Source organism: Artemia sp. Qi Xiang Cuo, chromosome 14, assembly GCF_049724085.1.
Source record: "Artemia sp. Qi Xiang Cuo chromosome 14, ASM4972408v1, whole genome shotgun sequence".
In the NCBI taxonomy this organism is placed as follows: domain Eukaryota; kingdom Metazoa; phylum Arthropoda; class Branchiopoda; order Anostraca; family Artemiidae; genus Artemia; species Artemia sp. Qi Xiang Cuo.
In genome coordinates, this window is record NC_142807.1 from 27,590,004 (window position 1) to 27,609,685 (window position 19,682).

Consider the following 19,682-nt stretch of genomic DNA (forward strand, 5'->3'; position numbering starts at 1 on the left):
ATTGTTTGAATCGTCAATTTTATATTTTACAGCTGAATCAGTCAAAAGAGTCCTTTCATTCTCAAACATTGTAAAAAAAAGTTAAACTTTAGTGTCATTTGCCACCTTTGTGTTCTCAGCCACCTCCACTCTGTGGCTCAGACCTCTTTGCACGTATGAGCATACCGTCAGTCTGAATGTGATAGTACAAAAAAGGAGTAACAAATATATCTAGAATACCCAATTCACTTTTACCTGATTACAAGGAGAAAAGTGGGTTGGATTTGAGGGAATTTTTCTCAGAGATTAGTCCGAAGGATCCATTTACCGTAAGATTTGTGATCCGAAGATGCCCTTTTTTGGGTTCCCGTCCCCCACCTCTCAGTGTGATAACAATGACCCCCCACCTCTATCTGGTAACAGGAAAAAGGTACTTGTGTATTATCCTGAACAAACTCAAGAAGTTTGCTTTGTTTGATCTGAGTAAAACAGGTTTTTCTCTCGCATTCGGTTCAAATTAGCTTATTCTTTCGTGGAATAAGTAACGATGCAGGTATATTTTAATTAAGTATTTAATATATAGAGGTGGTTAGTTAGGTTAGGTATTTAATATACTGCGTTCTGGGCGGTCTGCTTTCCATATTTCTTTGTTGTAGTTTCCACAATTTTGTTACTAAAGTATTGTTTTCATCATATTTTGATGAAAACATAATAACTATTTCCTAAGTTCTACTTCCTAACTAACTTCTACTAAAAAATATTTACGTAATTTCACTTCTTGAGTATGTTCGGCATAATACACAAGTACCGGAAAAGGATTGAAAAACACAAAACTGTTATTTCCTACCACTCTTATTTATAAACCTTTTATTCTGTCACTCCTCACTGATTACTTCTACTTCTGAACCTAAGCCCTGTTGAAAATACGCTCCAGAAATTTTGGCTTGCTGAGCTTCGACTATTTTAATATTTAGTCTGTTTTTTTTTCCTTTTTCAGATACCATTCCTCCGTTTTTTATCGAGTATCCAAAAAAATATGGAAGGCTCTATAGAATGTGGCTCGGGCCTCAGGCGAGGATCGCCATATGCGGTGCAAAATATGCAGAGGTAAGATAATTTCTCTTCCTTTTTAAAGATTAAATAAAATAAAAAGATTGTTTTTTTTCAACTAAAAGTAAGGAGCAACATTAAAACTCAAAACGAACAGAAATTGTTCGGTATTTGAAGAGGTTGTCCCCCTCCTAAATACCTTGTTCTTTACGTTAAAGTTTTCAACACTTAGAAAAAAGCCTCCTATTCTAACTAAACGACCCCTGTGCTTCTGGTTTGGTTTTGGGTTTTATTTTCAACTAATAATTACATCATACTTAACTGGCACTTACCACATGTTTCAAGTAACGTTATCAACCAAACGTAGAAAATGGTAAGAACATATGACGCTTTATTAAGCCACTATTGTGGCTTGAGCAGCGTCACACAATCTTTCCTCATAGTTCTCTGATACGCGAATCCGATGATGTGATTTTCATTAAAGTTCAATGACTTTTAGGGGGTGTTTCTCCCTTTTTTCGAAAATAAGTCATATTTTCTCAGGCGCATATTTTTTGATGGGTAAAACTTAATGAAACTTACATATTTGAAATCAGCATAAAAATCTGATTCTATTGATGTATCTATGGGTATCAATATTTCGGTTTTTAGAGTTTCGGTTACTATTGAGCCGGGTCGCTCCTTATTTACAGTTCGTTACCGCGAACTGTTTGATAACGCTGTCATCTTCATAATGATAAGTAAAATCTAACCTGCATAATCACCTGCTTAAGAACGAGACGCAGTGTCACCTTGAAAATTACATTATTCTTTTAAGTCTTTTGTTTGCTTTGAACCTTTTTTTGTCTGATTTCTTTTTGGCCCTATTTGGGGGAGAAAAGTGGAAAAGCGCAGTTCATTTTCGTGTGATTTTTGCCACTTAAAAGGGGCACTAGAACCAAAGATATTCGAATATGTCGTCTTCCGGTTTTGGTAAGCTTACTTTCAGGTTTGGCGAGACTGGTTCTTAATTTTTCGGGAGGGGGGGGGGGCTGGTTGGAACGTCTAGGACAGTGAGTTTAAGGCTGTAATTCAACTCAAAATTGTTTAGTATTTATAAAGGGATGTTAGTCCAGCACCTATCCTTAAACCTCAATCTATATTTATTTCTTTTATATGAAGGTAGATTAGTTGGTGAATTACCGACTCCTTCTAAATTACCTGAAGGACCTTTTGCACAAAGTTGGTCTAAAACAAACTCGACTCAGGGACCCCTCCCTAGTAAAGATCTTCTGACACCCCCCTCCCTAAAAGCCTTTGTTTCAAATGATTTTATAGACAAGTCTCAAGCGCATCATTCCATGTATAGGGATGAGATACGGTAATATGTCCTCAAAACTGGGATTTAATTTTAAAGTGATTAGTTACCTAAGAATTTAATTCCATGGCTTTACGGTCTAACTCGGGTCAAAGCTGTTGTTTTCCTGAACGGCTCAAATTGGAGCTGTGCTAAGCGGTATCTATTTTTTGAACTTAAGATAGTAATAGAATATAAAACCCCATTCAAATGACTATTCCGACAGTATTTTTTTATCGCTACTGCGGATAATTTCTAAACCACTTAAGCTTTACACTACTCTTAACTTTCATTTGAAACAACAGATTTTATTTTTGTTTCTTAATTAAATTAAATAAAAAAAACAAGTTTTTTTTCCACTAAAAATAAGAAGCAACATTAAAACTTAAAACGAACAAGAAATTATTACGTATATGAGGGGGTTCGCCCCCTCGTCAATGCCTCGCTTTTGAAATCTTTTTAATAACTTTAATGATGCATAAGCAAAACATTAACAATATTTGTGCTTAAAATTAACTTTTAACCTTTTTCCCCTTTCTAGTCCGGGAGAACATTCTTCTTTGAATAGGGATTGTTTCCTGGGTAAATCCTAATCAGTGCGTGCCTTGATAACTGTTTTTCCTATGTTTTTTTTAGGTCATTCTATTTATTCTGGTTGAAAATGTCATAAATGATATTGTTACCATTGTAGCTATAGAACTTACTTTTCTAAAATATTGCTTTTTATTCTTCATCTCCTTCTTCGTCCTTTTTTTGTATTAAATAAAAAAAACAAGATTTTTAAATTGACAGTAAGGCGCGACATTACCACAGAACCCGACCCGACCGGCGTCCGGAGCGAACCGGGAAGAGCCCCGCCTCAACGCCCCAATATATATGCTAAAGATTTACTCGTTCTCAAAACTTAGCTTTTAAAAAAAATAAAAAACTTTAGCATAAAGAGTGAGGCGTTGTGGAGGGGACAGCCCCTTTCATATACGGAATAATTTCTGTTCGTTTTAAGTTTTAATGTCGCTCCTTACTTTCAGTTTAAAAAACTTGTTTTTTTTTATTTAATTTCTGATCGTTTTTTAGTTAATGTAGCTTTTATTTTGGCTCGCCGTCATTGAATAAGTAAAAAAAATTTGCGTAAAATTTTTACTTTCCTTTTGCTAAATGGCTGTCTCTAAATTTGGGTCTGACGTAATTTACAAATTGACTTACGTAACGAACTTCTATATTCGTATATTTTTCTTCTGGCAAAAAATACAAAGTTGCAGATTTTTGCAGATATGAGCTTGAAACCTATGTTATAGGGTTTTCTGATACGCTGAATCTGACGGTGTAATTTTCATTAAAATTTTTTCACTTTTAGGGGATGTTTCCCCCTCTTTAAAAAATCAGGTAAGTTTTCTCAGGCTCGTAGCCTTTGATGAGTAATACTAAACTTAATAAAATTCATATATTTAGAATCAGCATTATAAGCCCATTCTTTTGATACATTTATTGACATCAAAGTTCCGTTTTTAAAAGTTTGGCTTACTATAAAGTTTAGCCGTAAGTAGTGTGCTATCAATTGACACAGACCTTACATGGAAACTTACACCTGAGGCAATAGGCACCACGAAACTTACATGCAATTACACATGAATTGCGCAAGGAAAAGCCATGCCTGAGACACTACACTCACGCGTGAATATTTTAAAAGTTGGCACACTATAATGCATGTTATGAAACTAAAGTCGAGGTTTTTAAAAAGCTTGGCAAGGTTTTTGTTTTTGATAAGAATTGCACATGGTTGTATCGTTTGACGTAGACATTTTTTAGGAGCCAATCATGTACTTATGGAAGGTTGTTCAATATACAATAACTTGATTTGTGGTTGGGATTTGAATAAAAGGAATTTGTGTATTAAGTTGGAACTTTCAGAGAGTGCTTAAAGGGAAAGTCAATTCACCAAAAGGAAATATGTGCATGCTCAGGCTGGGGTTGAGTTGCACGGGAGTTGAGTTGCACGGAGGGTTGAGTTGCACGAGGGTTCAGTTAAATGGGGTACAGTTACACGGGGTTTAGTTAAATGGGGTTGAGGTGCACGAGGGTTCAGTAGCACGAGGGTTCAGTAGCCCAGGGGTTCAGTTGTACTGGGTTTCGGTTATACAAGGGTTCAGTTACATGGGGGGTTCAGTTAAAGGGGGTATAGTTAAATGGGGTTGAGTTGCACGGGAGTTGAGTTGCACGAGGGTTCAGTTGCACGGGGGTTCAGTTACACGTGGGTTCAGTTACACGGGGTTTAGTTAAATGTGATTGAGTTGCATGGGGGGTTGAGTTGCACGAGGGTTCAGTTAAAGGGGGTTGAGTTGCACGGGGGTTTGAGTCATTTTTACGGGGTTTGAGAGACTCTGTTGCCTGATTCAATGTGGTTTTAGTTTACTTGGTGCCCATTAAAAAAACGATAGAAATAGTTATTTCTTTCAAAAATCTTTTCCGATGTAACTAAAATGCATCTGTCTTTGTAATTAGAGTAATTCTCCCTTTTTGGAAAACGGGCATCGTGCTTGAGTTGCACGCCGGTTCAGTTAAAGGGGGTACAGTTAGATGGGGTTTTCGTTAAATGAGGTCGAGTTGCACGAGGGTTCAGTAGCACGAGGGTTCAGTAGCACGGGGGTTCAGTTGTACGGTGTTTCGGTTATACAAGGGTTCAGTTACATGGGGGGTTCAGTTAAAGGGGGTATAGTTAAATGGGGTTGAGTTGCAAGGGAGTTGAGTTGCACGAAGGTTCAGTTGCACGGGGGTTCAGTTACACGCGGGTTCAATTACACGGGGTTTAGTTAAATGTGATTGAGTTGCATGGGGTTTTGAGTCGCACGAGGGTTCAGTTAAAGGGGGTTCAGTTGCACGGGGGTTTGAGTCATTTTTACGGGGTTTGAGAGACTCTGTTGCCTGATTCCGTGTGGTTTTAGTTTACTTGGTGCCCATTAAAAAAACGATAGAAATAGTTATTTCTTTCAAAAATCTTTTCCGATGTAACTAAAAGGCATCTGTCTTTGTAATTAGAGAAATGCTCCCTTTTGGAAAAAACGGGCATCGCGGTTGAGTTGCACGAGGGTTCATTCAAAGGAGGTACAGTTACACGGGGGTTTAGTTAAATGGGGTCGAGTTGCACGAGGGTTCAGTAGCACGAGGGCTCAGGAGCATAGGGGCTCAGTGGTACTAGGTTTCGGTTATCCAAGGCGTCAGGCCCATGGGAGGTTCAGTGCCCGGGGGTTTAGTTCTCTGGGGGTTGAGGTGCACGTGAGTTGAGTTACGCGAAGTTTCAGTTAGACGGGGGTTAAGTAAAACGCGGTTTCAACTAAACAGAGTTTATTTAAATGTAATTGAGTTGCATGGGGGGTTGAGTCACACGAGGGTTCAGTTAAAGGGGGTACAGTTACACGGGGGTTTAGTTGAATGGGGTCGAGTTGCACGAGGGTTCAGTAGCACGGGGGTTCAGTTGTACGGGGTTTCGGTTATCCAGGGGTTCAGTTACATGGGGGGGTTCAGTTGCACGGGGGTTTAGTTAAATGGGGCTTGAGTTGCACGGGAGTTGAGTTGCACGAGGGTTCAGTTGCACGGGGGTTCAGTTACATGCGGATTCAGTTGCACGGGGTTTATTTAAATGTGGTTGAGTTGCATAGTCTCGTTGGAAAAAAAAGGAGTTCATACTTAAACAGTTCTATTAAGAGCTATTGCTATGGAAATTGCTCATTTTTGAATCGAAACTATGCTTTTCTGACTGAAGATACACATTTGAATCAGAAAATGTGAAAATGTACACAATTGAAACAGAGAAGTGTGTTTTGACGATATTTTTTATAATTTCGTCTGAAAAATAGGAGTTCACGCTTAAAAAATTCTATTAAGAGCTATTTTTATGGAAATGGTTCATTTTTGAACCAAAACTACGCTTTTCTGACTGAAGATATACATTATGATCAGAGAAATGTGTTTTGATAGTATTTTCTATAGTCTCATTGGAAAAAAATTGGAGTTCATACTTAAACTGTTCTATTAAGAGCTATTGCTATGGAAATGGCTCATTTTTGAATCGAAACTACGATTTTCTGACTGATGATACAGATTTGAATCAGAAAAAGTGAAAATGTACACGACTGAAACAGAGAAGTGTGTTTTGACCGTATTTTCTATAATTTCGTCTGAAAAATAGGAGTTCACACTTAAAAAGTTCTATTAAGAGCTATTTTTACGGAAATGGTTCATTTTTTAATCAAAACTACGCTTTTCTGATTGAAGATATACATTACAATCAGAGAAATGTGTTTTGATAGTATTTTCTATAGTCTCATTGGAAAAAATTGGAGTTCATACTTAAACAGTTCTATTAAGAGCTATTTTTATGGAAATGGTTCATTTTTGAACGAAAACTACGCTTTTCTGACTGAAGATATACATTATAATCAGAGAATTGTGTATTGATAGTATTTTCTATAGTCTCGCTGGAAAAAATTGGAGTTCATACTTAAACAGTTCTATTAAGAGCTATTGCTATGGAAATGGCTCATTTTTGAATCGAAACTACGCTTTTCTGACTGAAGATACACATTTGACTCAGAAAAAGTGAAAATATACACAGCTGAAACAGAGAAGTGTGTTTTGACCGTATTTTCTATAATTTCGTCTGAAAAATAGGAGTTCACACTTAAAAAGTTCTATTAAGAGCTATTTTTATGGAAATGGTTCATTTTTGAACCAAAACTACGCTTTACTGACTGAAGATATATATTATAATCAGAGAAATGTGTTTTGATAGTATTTTCTATAGTCTCTTTGGAAAAAATTGGAGTTCATACTTAAACAGTTCTATTAAGAGCTATTGCTATGGAAATGGCTCATTTTTGAATCGAAACTACGCTTTTCTGACTGAAGATATACATTATAATCAGAGAAATGTGTTTTGATAGTATTTTCTATATTTTCGTCTGAAAAATAGGAGTTCACACTTAAAAAGTTCTATTAAGAGCTATTTTTATGGAAATGGTTCATTTTTGAACCAGAATTTCTTTCGTGAAATGCAAGAATTGGAATATTTCAGTAGTGTCTTGTCGTGGTTTACCTTGTCACAGCTACATTCTCATGATTTTTCAAAGTTCATTTGGAATTTCTGTCGTGAAATGCAAGAGTTGGAATATTTCAGTAGTGACTTGTTGTACTTTACCTTGTCACAGTTACATTCTCTTGATTTTTCGAAGTTCTTTTTGAATTTCTGTCGTGAAATGCAAGACTTGGAATATTTCAGTAGTGTTTTGTTGTGCATTACCTTGTCTCAGTTACATTCTGTTGATTTTCATAGTTCATTTTGAATTTCTTTCATTGAAATGCAAGAGTTGGAATAATTCAGTAGTGTTTTGTTGTGCTTTACCTTGTCACAGTTACATTCTGTTGATTTTCATAGTTCATTTTGAATTTCTTTAATTGAAATGCGAGAGTTGGAATATTTCAGTAGTGTTTTGTTGTGCTTTACCTTGTCACAGTTACATTCTCTTAATTTTTCATAGTTCATTTTGAATTTCTTTCGTGAAATGCAAGAATTGGAATATTTCAGTAGTGTCTTGTCGTGGTTTACCTTGTCATAGTTAAATTCTAATGATTTTTAAAAGTTCATCTTAAATTTGTGTCGTGAATTGCAAGAGATGGAATATTTAAGTAGTGACTTGTTGTGCTTTACCTTGTCACAGTTACATTCTGTTTATTTTTCGATGTTCATTTTGAATTTCTGTCGTGAAATGCAAGAGTTGGAATATTTCAGTAGTGTTTTGTTGGGCTTTACCTTGTCACAGTTACATTCTGTTGATTTTCTTACTTCATTTTGAATTTCTTTCATTGAAATGCAAGAGTTGGAATATTTCAGTAGAATTTTGTTGTGCTTTACCTTGTCACAGTTACATTCTCTTAATTTTTCAAAGTTTATTTTGAATTTCTTTCATGAAATGCAAGAATTGGAATATTTCAGTAGTGTCTTGTCGTAGTTTACCTTGTCACGGCTACATTCTCATGATTTTTCAAAGTTCACTTTGGATTTCTTTCGTTGAAATACAAGAGTTGGAATATTTCAGTAGTGACTTGTTGTGCTTTACCTTGTCACAGTTACATTCTGTTGATTTTTCAAAGTTCATTTTTAATTTCTTTCTTGAAATGCAAGAGTTGGAATATTTCAGTAGTATTTTGTTGTGCTTTACCTTGTCACAGGTACATTCTGTTGATTTTCATAGTTCATTTTGAATTTCTGACATTGAAATGCAAGAGTTGAAATATTTCAGTAGTGTTTTGTTGTGCTTTACCTTGTCACAGTTACATTCTCTTTATTTTTCTAATTTCATTTTTCATTTCTGTCGAGATATGCAAGATTTGGAATATTTCAGTAGTGTCTTTTGGTGCTTTACCTTGTCACAGCTATATTCTACTGATTTTTCTAAGTTCATCTTGAATTTCTGTCGTGAAATGCAAGAGTTGGAATATTTCAGTAGTGACTTGTTGTGCTTTACCTTGTCACAGTTACATTCTCTTGATTTTTCGATTTTCATTTTGAATTTCTTTCTTGAAATACAAGAGTTGGAATATTTCAGTATTATTTTGTTGTGCTTTACCTTGTCACAGTTACATTCTGTTGATTTTCATAGTTAATTTTGAACTTCTTTCATTGAAATGCAAGAGCTGGAATATTTCACTTGCGTTTTTTTTTGATTTACCTTGTCACAGCTATATTCTCTTAATTTTTCAAAGTTCATTTTGAATTTCTTTCGTGAAATGCAAGAGTTGGAATATTGTTTCTTCAACTGAAAGTAAGGATCAACATCAAAACTTAATAACGGACAGAGAATAGAGGCTGCTAAAAGCATATTAAGCCTATTCATGAGACGCCAGTAAAAATTGTGTATGATTCAAAATAGAATAATGATTATTCTACTGGTTACGAGCTAAAAGACGACAATAACACCATTATCAAGAGATAATATGGTGAACTACTTTATGGAACATACTAAAATTTCCAAAGTTCTTCATTGGTATTAATAATGCATCATTATATATTTTTGTACTACTATTCTACATAGCATTATTTCATTAAAAATATTACATTGTTATTTGTTCATTATTTTTTAGAGTAAGGTGGCACATCAAGAGTTTAGAATGTCCATTAAAACATCAGAGATGTAAGATAAGAAATTTCACTATATCTATTGTCAGACACACTATTTCCGTAAAATCTAAGCTATTAAGGGTTTTTGACCGTAAACTCTAGTTTTTTTTGTAAGAAAATTATGGAAAATACAATTCTCTGGTTCAAATGTGAAACTTAAGTCTTGTTTTGGATTGAAAAATAAAACTATTTCCTTAAAATCTGAGCTAATAAGGGTTTTTTGACAGTAAACTCTAGTTTCTTGTAAGAAAATTATGGAAAATACAATTCTCTAGTTCAAATGTGAAACTTAAGTCCAGTTTTGGATACTCATAATGATGAGGATTGCTGGTTCTAATTCAATATTTTTTTTTTCATAAAACCAACTATTTTTTTTTTAAACTTCGAAATTATTCAACTTTATTTATTTTTTATCTTTTTCTTTTTTACGTATATTTAAATGAAAAAATATCTTTATTGAATTCACCTCTTGGATACACAATATTTAAATTATATAAAAAAATGTAATTTCAAGACTTCATTTGTATGCAAGAGATACCGAGAGTTCTATGACTCCTCCCCGCAATGAATTCTAAGGGTTTTATGACTCCTCCCCAAAATGAATTCAGATGCTTTTAGGAGTCATCCCCCTTAGCCATAACTCCATTCGACCTTGAGTGAAGGTATAAAAGTTTGATGATGTATTTCTCTTCTTAACAAGTACATTAATACATTCCAAGATGATAGAACTCTATGACACAGAATTTATCGGTTTGAAAAAATCATCTTGTGGTGTTATATTTGAATGTGCACTTTTATTATTGTCAGTGGAACTTGAAGAGATTGACTGTTATAATTGGATAGTGAACTACAACATGTTTGAGAATGATAAAAGCTTGTGGAGTACTACATTACATAGTATAAACAGACTTGGATTCTACTATAGAGTGATTACAACAGTCCATAATAATGGTCTGAAACTGAGAAATGTCCTGGAGGAAGTCAGATAAATTTGCAGTTTTTCTGGGGTTGAAGCACCCTATGTAATGGCTAATTTACCTAGATATACAGTTTTAATTCAAAAGACTGACCTTATGATTCCACTTTTCAATCTAGAAGAATTTAAGTGTCCTAAATTTGAAGGGGTTTATCATCGTCCTGAAGACGAGGTCAGGTTCTTCGTGCACTGGATACCTAAGGTCATACCTGATCGTGATAAATGCATTAGACATGGTAAAAACTATTCCATATCATGGGACTGGATGTTTAAGAGTGAATGTGTGTATGACTATGTGTCATAATACAACTTTGTATTAATATCCTACATTGCATTATTTCATTAAAAATATGTTGTGCATTACGTTGCTATATCTTCATTATTTTTAGAGTAAGCTAGCATATCAACAGAATAGAATGTATATTAAAACATCTGAGATGTTAGAAAAGGAATTTCCATACATCTATTGTCAGACACATGAGGTAACATTGACAAAATCTAGGTATCAGAATGAATAAATTCTTTATCAACATCCGTTGTTGGATATGTCATTATGTCATTATGAAAAAATTTGTAAGTAGGTAAGAAAGTAAGAAACAAACTCTTTCTTGAATTCAACTCTTGGATACACAAAGAAGACATTTCATTCAAGAAAATATGAAAATATTTATAAGTAAGTAACACACTCTTTCTTGAAGTCACCCCTTGGATACACAATACAGATATTTTATTCAAGAAATTATGAAAAAATCGCAAGTAAGTAACAAACTCTTTCTTGAATTCCCCATTTGGATGAACAATACAGAAATTTAATTCAAGAAATTATGGAAAAAAATGTAAGTAAGTAAGTAACAAACTCTATGCTTTTTCTGCATCAATTGTCGGATATGTTGAATAAAATATGCAAAGTCGACTTAGCTTTATTTCATTTTTTAAGGTTAATTTAGACGAGAAATTCAAAATTCAAAATTCATTTCACGAAAGAAATTCAAAATGAACTTTGAAAAATTAAGAGAATGTAACTGTGACAAGGTAAAGCAAAACAAAACACTAGTGAAAAATTCCAACTCTTGCATTTCAATGAAAGAAATTCAAAATGAACTATGAAAATCAACAGAATGTAACTGTGACAAGGTAAAGCACAAACAAACACTACTGAAATATTCCAACTCTTGCATTTCACGACAGAAATTCAAAATGAACTTCGAAAAATCAAGAGAATGTAACTGTGACAAGGTAAAGCATAACAAGTCACTACTGAAATATTCCAACTCGTTGCATTTCACGACATAAATTCAATATGAACTTTGAAAAATCATGAGAATGTAGCTGTGACAAGGTAAACCACTACAAGACACTTCTGAAATATTCCAACTCTTGCATTTCATGACAGAAATTCAAAATGAACTTTGAAAAATTAAGAGAATTTAATTGTGACAAGGTAAAGCACAACAAAACACTACTGAAATATTCCAACTCTTGCATTTCAATGAAAGAAATTCAAAATGAACTATGAAAATCAACAGAATGTAACTGTGACAAGGTAAAGCACAACATAACGATACTGAAATATTCCAACTCTTGAATTTCACTACAGAAATTCAAAATGAACTTCGAAAAATCAAAATAATGTAACTGTTACAATGTAATGCACAACCATTCAGTACTGAAATATTCCAACTCTTGCATTTCAACTAAATAAATACAAAATGAACTGTGAAAAAACATTAGAATGTTGCTGTGACAAGATCAACTACGACAAGACACTCCTTAAATATTCCCATTCTTGCATTTCAACGAAAGAAATTCAAAATGAACTTTGAAAAATTAAGAGGATGTAACTGTGACAAGGTAAAGCACAACAAAACACTACTAAAATATTCCAACTCTTGCACGTTAATGAAAGAAATACAAAATGAACTATGAAAATCAACAGAATGTAACTGTGACAAGGTAAAGCACAACAAAACGCTACTGAAATAGTCGAACTCTTGCATTTTACGACAGAAATTCAAAATGAACTTCGAAAAATAAACAGAATGTAACTGTGACAAGATAAAGCACAACAAGTCACTACTTAAATGTTCAAACTCTTCCATTTCACGACAGAAATTCAAAATGAACTTTGAAAAATCATGAGAATGTAGCTGAGCCAAGGTAAACCACGACAAGACACTATTGAAATATTCCAATTCTTGCATTTCACGAACGAAATTCAAAATGAACTTTGAAAAATTAAGAGAATGTAACTGTGACAAGGTAAAGCACAGCAAAACACTACTGAAATATTCCAACTCTTGTTTTTCAATGAAAGAAATTCAAAATGAACTATGAAAATCAACAGAATGTAACTGTGACAAGGTAAAGCACAACAAAACACTACTAAAATATTCCAACTCTTGCATTTCAATCAAAGAAATTAAATATGAACTATGAAAATCAACAGAATGTAACTGTGACAAGGTAAAGCACAACAAAACACTACTGAAATATTCCAACTCTTGCATTTCACGACAGAAATTCAAAATGAACTTCGAAAAATCAAGAGAATGTAACTGTGACAGGGTAAAGCACAACAAGTCACTACTGAAATATTCCAACTCTTGCATTTCACGACAGAAATTCAAAATGAACTTTGAAAAATCATGAGAATGTAGCTGTGACAAGGTAAACTACGACAAGACACTACTGAAATATTCCAATTCTTGCATTTCACGAAAGAAATTCTGGTTCAAAAATGAACCATTTCCATAAAAATAGCTCTTAATAGAACTTTTTAAGTGGGAACTCCTATTTTTCAGACGAAAATATAGAAAATACTATCAAAACACATTTCTCTGATTATAATGTATATCTTCAGTCAGAAAAGCGTAGTTTTGGTTCAAAAATGAACCATTTCCATAGCAATAGCTCTTAATAGAACTGTTTAAGTATGAACTCCATTTTTTTCCAACGAGACTATAGAAAATACTGTCAAAACACAATTCTCTGATTATAATGTATATGTTCAGTCAGAAAAGCGTAGTTTTGGTTCAAAAATGAACCATTTCCATAAAATAGCTCTTAATAGAACTTTTTAAGTGTGAGCTCCTATTTTTCAGACGAAATTATAGAAAATACGGTCAAAACACACTTCTCTGTTTCAGCTGTGTACATTTTCACTTTTTCTGATTCAAATGTGTATCTTCAGTCAGAAAAGCGTAGTTTCGATTCAAAAATGAGCCATTTCCATAGCAATAGCTCTTGATAGAACTATTTAAGTATGAACTCCAATTTTTTCCAGCGAGACTGTAGAAAATACTATCAATACACAATTCTCTGATTATAATGTATATCTTCAGTCAGAAAAGCGTAGTTTTCGTTCAAAAATGAACCATTTCCATAAAAATAGCTCTTAATAGAACTGTTTAAGTATGAACTCCAATTTTTTCCAACGAAAATATAGAAAATACTGTCAAAACACATTTCTCTGATTATAATGTATATCTTCAGTCAGAAAAGCGTAGTTTTGGTTCAAAAATGAACCATTTCCATAGCAACAGCTCTTAATAGAACTGTAAGTATGAACTCCAATTTTTTCCAATGAGACTATAGAAAATACTATCAAAACACATTTCTCTGATTATAATGTATATCTTCAGTCAGAAAAGCGTAGTTTTGGTTCAAAAATAAACCATTTCCATAAAAATAGCTCTTAATAGAACTTTTTAAATGTGAACTCCTATTTTTCAGACGAAATTATAGAAAATGCGGTCAAAACACACTTCTCTGTTTCAGCTGTGTACATTTTCACTTTTTCTGATTCAAATGTGTATATTCAGTCAAAAAAGCGTAGTTTCGATTAAAAATGAGCCATTTACGTATCAATAGCTCTTAATAGAACTGTTTAAGTATGAACTCCAATTTTTTCCAGCGAGATTATAGAAAATACTATCAATACACAATTCTCTGATTATAATGTATATTTTCAGTCAGAAAAGCGTAGTTTTGGTTCAAAAATTAACCATTTCTATAAAAATAGCTCTTAATAAAACTTTTTAAGTGTGAACTCCTATTTTTCAGACGAAATTATAGAAAATATTGTCAAAACCCACTTCTCTGTTTCAATTGTGTACATTTTCACATTTTCTGATCCAAATGTGTATCTTCAGTGAGAAAAGCATAGTTTAAATTCAAAACTAAGCCATTTCTATAGCAATAGCTCTTAATAGAATTGTTTAATTACGAATTCTAATTTTCTCCAACGAGACTATGCAACTCAACCACATTTAACTAAGCCCCCTTTAACTGAATCCGCGTTTAACTGAACCCCCATGCAATTGAACCCTCGTGCAACTCAACTCCCGTGCAACTCAAGCCCCATTTAACTAAACCCCCGTGCAACTGAACCCCCCATGTAACTGAACCCCTGTATAACCGAAACCCCGTACAACTGACCCCCCGTGCTACTGAACCCTCGTGCTACTGAACCCTCGTGCAACTCGACCCCATTTAACTAAACCCCGTGTAACTGTACCCCCTTTAACTGAACCCTCGTGCAACTCAATCACATTTAACTAAACCCTGTGTAACTGAACCCGCGTGTTACTGAACCCCCGTGCAACTGAACCCTCGTGCAACTCAACTCCCGTGCAACTCAACCCCATTTAACTATACCCCCTTTAACTGAACCCCCCATGTAACTGAACCCTTGTATAACCGAAACCCCGTACAACTGAACCCCCGTGCTACTGAACCCTCGTGCTACTGAACCCTCGTGCAACTCGACCCCATTTAACTAAACCCCCGTGTAACTGTACCCCCTTTAACTGAACCCTCGTGCAACTCAACCGCGATGCCCGTTTTTCCAAAAGGGAGAATTACTCTAATTACAAAGACAGATGCCTTTTAGTTACATCGGAAAAGATTTTTGAAAGAAATAACTATTTCTATCGTTTTTTAATGGGCACCAAGTAAACTAAAACCACACGGAATCAGGCAACAGAGTCTCTCAAACCCCGTAAAAATGACACAAACCCCCGTGCAACTGAACCCCCTTTAACTGAACCCTCGTGCAACTCAACCCCCCATGCAACCCAATCACATTTCACTAAACCCCGTGTAACTGAACCCGCGTGTAACTGAACCCCCGTGCAACTGAACCCTCGTGCAACTCAACTCCCGTGCAACTCAACCCCATTTAACTGTACCCCCTTTAACTTAACCCCCCATGTAACTGAACCCTTGTATAACCGAAACCCCGTACAACTGAACCCCCGTGCTACTGAACCCTCGTGCTACTGAACCCTCGTGCAACTCGACCCCATTTAACTAAACCCCCGTGTAACTGTACCCCCTTTAACTGAACCCTCGTGAAACTCAACCGCTATGCCCGTTTTTCCAAAAGGGAGCATTTCTCTAATTACGAAGACAGATGCCTTTTAGTTACATCGGAAAAGATTTTTGAAAGAAATAACTATTTCTATCGTTTTTTTAATGGGCACCAAGTAAACTAAAACCACACGGAATCAGGCAACAGAGTCTCTCAAACCCCGTAAAAATGACTCAAACCCCCGTGCAACTGAACCCCCTTTAACTGAACCCTCGTGTAACTCAACCCCCCATGCAACTCAATCACATTTAACTAAACCCCGTGTAACTGAACCCGCGTGTAACTGAACCCCCGTGCAACTGAACCCTCGCGCAGCTCAACTCCCGTGCAACTCAACCCCATTTAACTATACCCCCTTTAACTGAACCCCCCATGTAACTGAACCCTTGTATAACCGAAACCCCGTACAAATGAACCCCCGTGTTACTGAACCCTCGTGCTACTGAACCCTCGTGCAACTCGACCCCATTTAACTAAACCCCCGTGTAACTGTACCCTCTTGAACTGAACCCTCGTGCAACTCAACCCTCCGTGCAACTCAACTCCCGTGCAACTCAACCCCAGTCTGAGCATGCACATATTTCCTTTTGATGAATTGATTTTCCCTTTAAGCACTCTCTGAAAGTTCCAACTTAATACACAAATTCCTTTTATTCAAATCCCAACCACAAATCAAGTTATTGTATATTGAACAACCTTCCATAAGTACATGATTGGCTCCTAAAAAATGTCTACGTCAAACGATACAACCATGTGCAATTCTTATCAAAAACAAAAACCTTGCCAATCTTTTTAAAAAAACCTCGACTTTAGTTTCATAACATGCATTATAGTGTGCCAACTTTTAAAATATTCACGCGTGAGTGTAGTGTCTCAGGCATGGCTTTTCCTTGCGCAATTCATGTGTAATTGCATGTAAGTTTCGTGGTGCCTATTGCCTCAGGTGTAAGTTTCCATGTAAGGTCTGTGTCAATTGATAGCACACTACTGCCGTATAGATTTTTTTTTTTTCATTACGTTTATGTTATTACGTACATGATGGGGTTCTCCCCTTAGTCCATACCACGCTCTTTACGTTAAAAGTTAAAAAAAATTTAATTCAAACACCCCTGAATCACAAAGACCGTTTAATTAGAATGGATAGCTCTTTTTAAAGCACTAAAAAACTGTACCGTAAAGAGCGAGGTATTGAATTGGGGGTGGACCCCCTCATATACGTAATAATTTCTGTTCATTTAAGTTCTAATGTTGCTTCTTACTTTCAGTTGAAAAAACTAGTTTTTTTTAATTTAATTTCTGATCGTTTTTTAAATAATGCTTGGAAATCCGGCGCCCCGTTTATAGAAATGTCCCTTACCCCAAAGAAACATCCTCCACGGAAAGATTTTCCCGAGTAACCCCCTCCTCCAGCCCCCCGCACCCCCCACCAGAAAAAAATTCTTCCTGAAAATGTCTGTTATACTTCCCAATAACCAATACAATATGTAAGCAATGGGCAAAGTTCATAACTTGCAGCCCTTCCCCTGGGAACTTTGGGGGATTAAGACATCGTAAAAGACATATTTATTAGATTTTCGACTATGCTGAACAAAATGGCTATCTCAAAATTTTGATCGGGTGACTTTGGGAAAAAAATGAGCGTGGGAGGGGGCCTAGTTGCCCTCCATTTTTTTGGTCACTTAAAAAGGACACTAGAACTTTTAATTTCCGTTCCAATGAGCCCTCCTACAATATTCTAGGACCACTGGGTCAATACGATTACCCCTGGGAAAAAAAACAAAACAAATAAACACGCACCCGTGATCTTTCTTCTGGCAAAAAATGCAAAATTCCACATTTTTGTAGATAGGAGCTCGAAACCTCTACAGTAGGGTTCTCTGATACACTGAATATGATGCCGTGAATTTCATTAAGTTTCTATTACTTTTAGGGGGTCTTTCCCCCTTTTCTCGAAAATCAGCCAAATTTTTTCAGGCGCGTAAATTTTGATATGTAAGATTAAACTTGATGAAACTTATATATTTGAAATCGGAATTAAAATTTGATTCTTTTGATGTATCTATTGGTATCAAAATTCCCTTTTTTAGAGTTTCGGCTACCATTGAGCCGGGTCGCTCCTTACTTACAGTTCGTTACCACGAACTGTTTGATAGCTTAGTCTCTTATGGCGGCAAGAATAGAGTCGCGTTTTCAGGCTCAGGGGGTTCGAACACGGGTTGTTCTCGTCTAGTTTCAAGTTTCTAGTTTTTTGTCTAGTTTTAGAGGGTTCGAAGTTTCAACCCCGTGTTTGGTGCAGCAGATGTTCAAACCCCGTGTTTGATGAAGTTTCTAGTTTTTTGTCTAGTTTCAGCGGATTCGAAGTTTCAACCCCGTGTTTGATGCAGCAGATGCACTGATGCACTACACTTTATGTATTAGACGAGAACAACCCGTGTCCGAAGACGGGCTGTTCACGGCTCAGCGGGTTCGAACACGGGTTGTTCTCGTCTAGTGCATCAAGCGTTATGTATCAGTGCATCAAACACGGGATTGAAACTTCGATTCCGCTGAAACTAGAAGAGAAACTTGAAACTACTACTAACGATAGTAGTAGAACCATAAAAAAAAAACAAAGCTTCAAGCAAAATGTCACTTTCGTCCTTTATCTAAATTTGGGGGATATATAGCACGGCTTAGTGTGTTTTAGCAATTTCCCTTAGTATTAAAATGAAGTCTAGCTGTTTTCAGTCCACCCTTAATCAACATTTGCGAAATAAAGTACCGAAATTTAGGATTAAAAAAATTGGTATTTTTGCATTTTATGGTACATAACGCTATATAATATACACGGAACTACTAATGGAAACCCGTCAAACGGGTATTTGCAAGAGATAAATTGATGGCAAATCGTGGTTTGTCTTTGCGTTTAAAATATTTAAACTGTTGTTTTTTGGGGTTTAGGGGGGAAAAGGTACCTAGGTTAGGTTTCGTATTTAATATAGGCTATTCTTTACCCCCCCCCCCTAGTGTGCAAATATATAGCCCAAATTTGTTTCTAAACTATTATACGTATATTCATCCTATTTTATTATATTTCATTAGCATTAACCAAACTTGACTTCTTTCGTGTATACCATATAATGCACAAGTACCAACAATTTTCCTTAGTTAGCTCTTAATTTCCCGTTTTTGAAGGTTTTATCGAACAAACATAAGCCAATCCTAAATGATGACTGTCATTTTTTGGCCTCTTTTTAATTTACTTGTTTGACGAAACTTAATCTGTGGACACGTTTACGTGAAAGTATTTAATTTCTCTACCATTGAATTTGGGTTAAAATAACCTCAGGACGGTCTCCTCAAATGTCTTTAATGACAAATTTAAAATGACAAGCAGTTTTTCACTGTACTCTCCTGTCATCAAACTTTTAAATTTATGGGTTATCAAATCTTCAAAGGACTACATAAAAAGATTTCATTTCAAATTTGAACAATATTAAAAAAAACAAATATAGTAATTCAGTACTTGTCAATTAGCTGGAACCCACGAAAGAAGTCAATTTTAACCTAATGCTAATGAAATAAAACAAAATATGATGAAAATATAATAGTTTAGAAACAAATTTGAGCTCTATTTTTGCACATTAGGGGGGACTGGGGGGGGGGAGTGGTTAAAGCAGAGCATATATTAAATACGTAACCTAACCTAGGTACATTTTTTTCCCCTAAACCCCAAAAAAGAATAGTTTAAATATTGTAAACACAATGACAAACGTTTTGCAATTCAATTCTCCAATGAAAGAAACCCATTTGACTAGTT

At 35.3% G+C, this 19,682-nt stretch overlaps 1 protein-coding gene across 1 annotated transcript in view; it reads left to right on the forward strand.

The window, feature by feature from the left end:
- Positions 1-19,682, forward strand: part of LOC148944330 (cytochrome P450 4C1-like) — an 82,412-nt gene that overhangs the window by 32,531 nt on the left and 30,199 nt on the right. Inside the window, exon 2 of the mRNA XM_089099904.1 lies at positions 977-1,086. Within this exon, the coding sequence (XP_088956030.1) occupies positions 977-1,086 (110 nt within the window). The remainder of the gene's footprint in view (positions 1-976; positions 1,087-19,682) is intronic.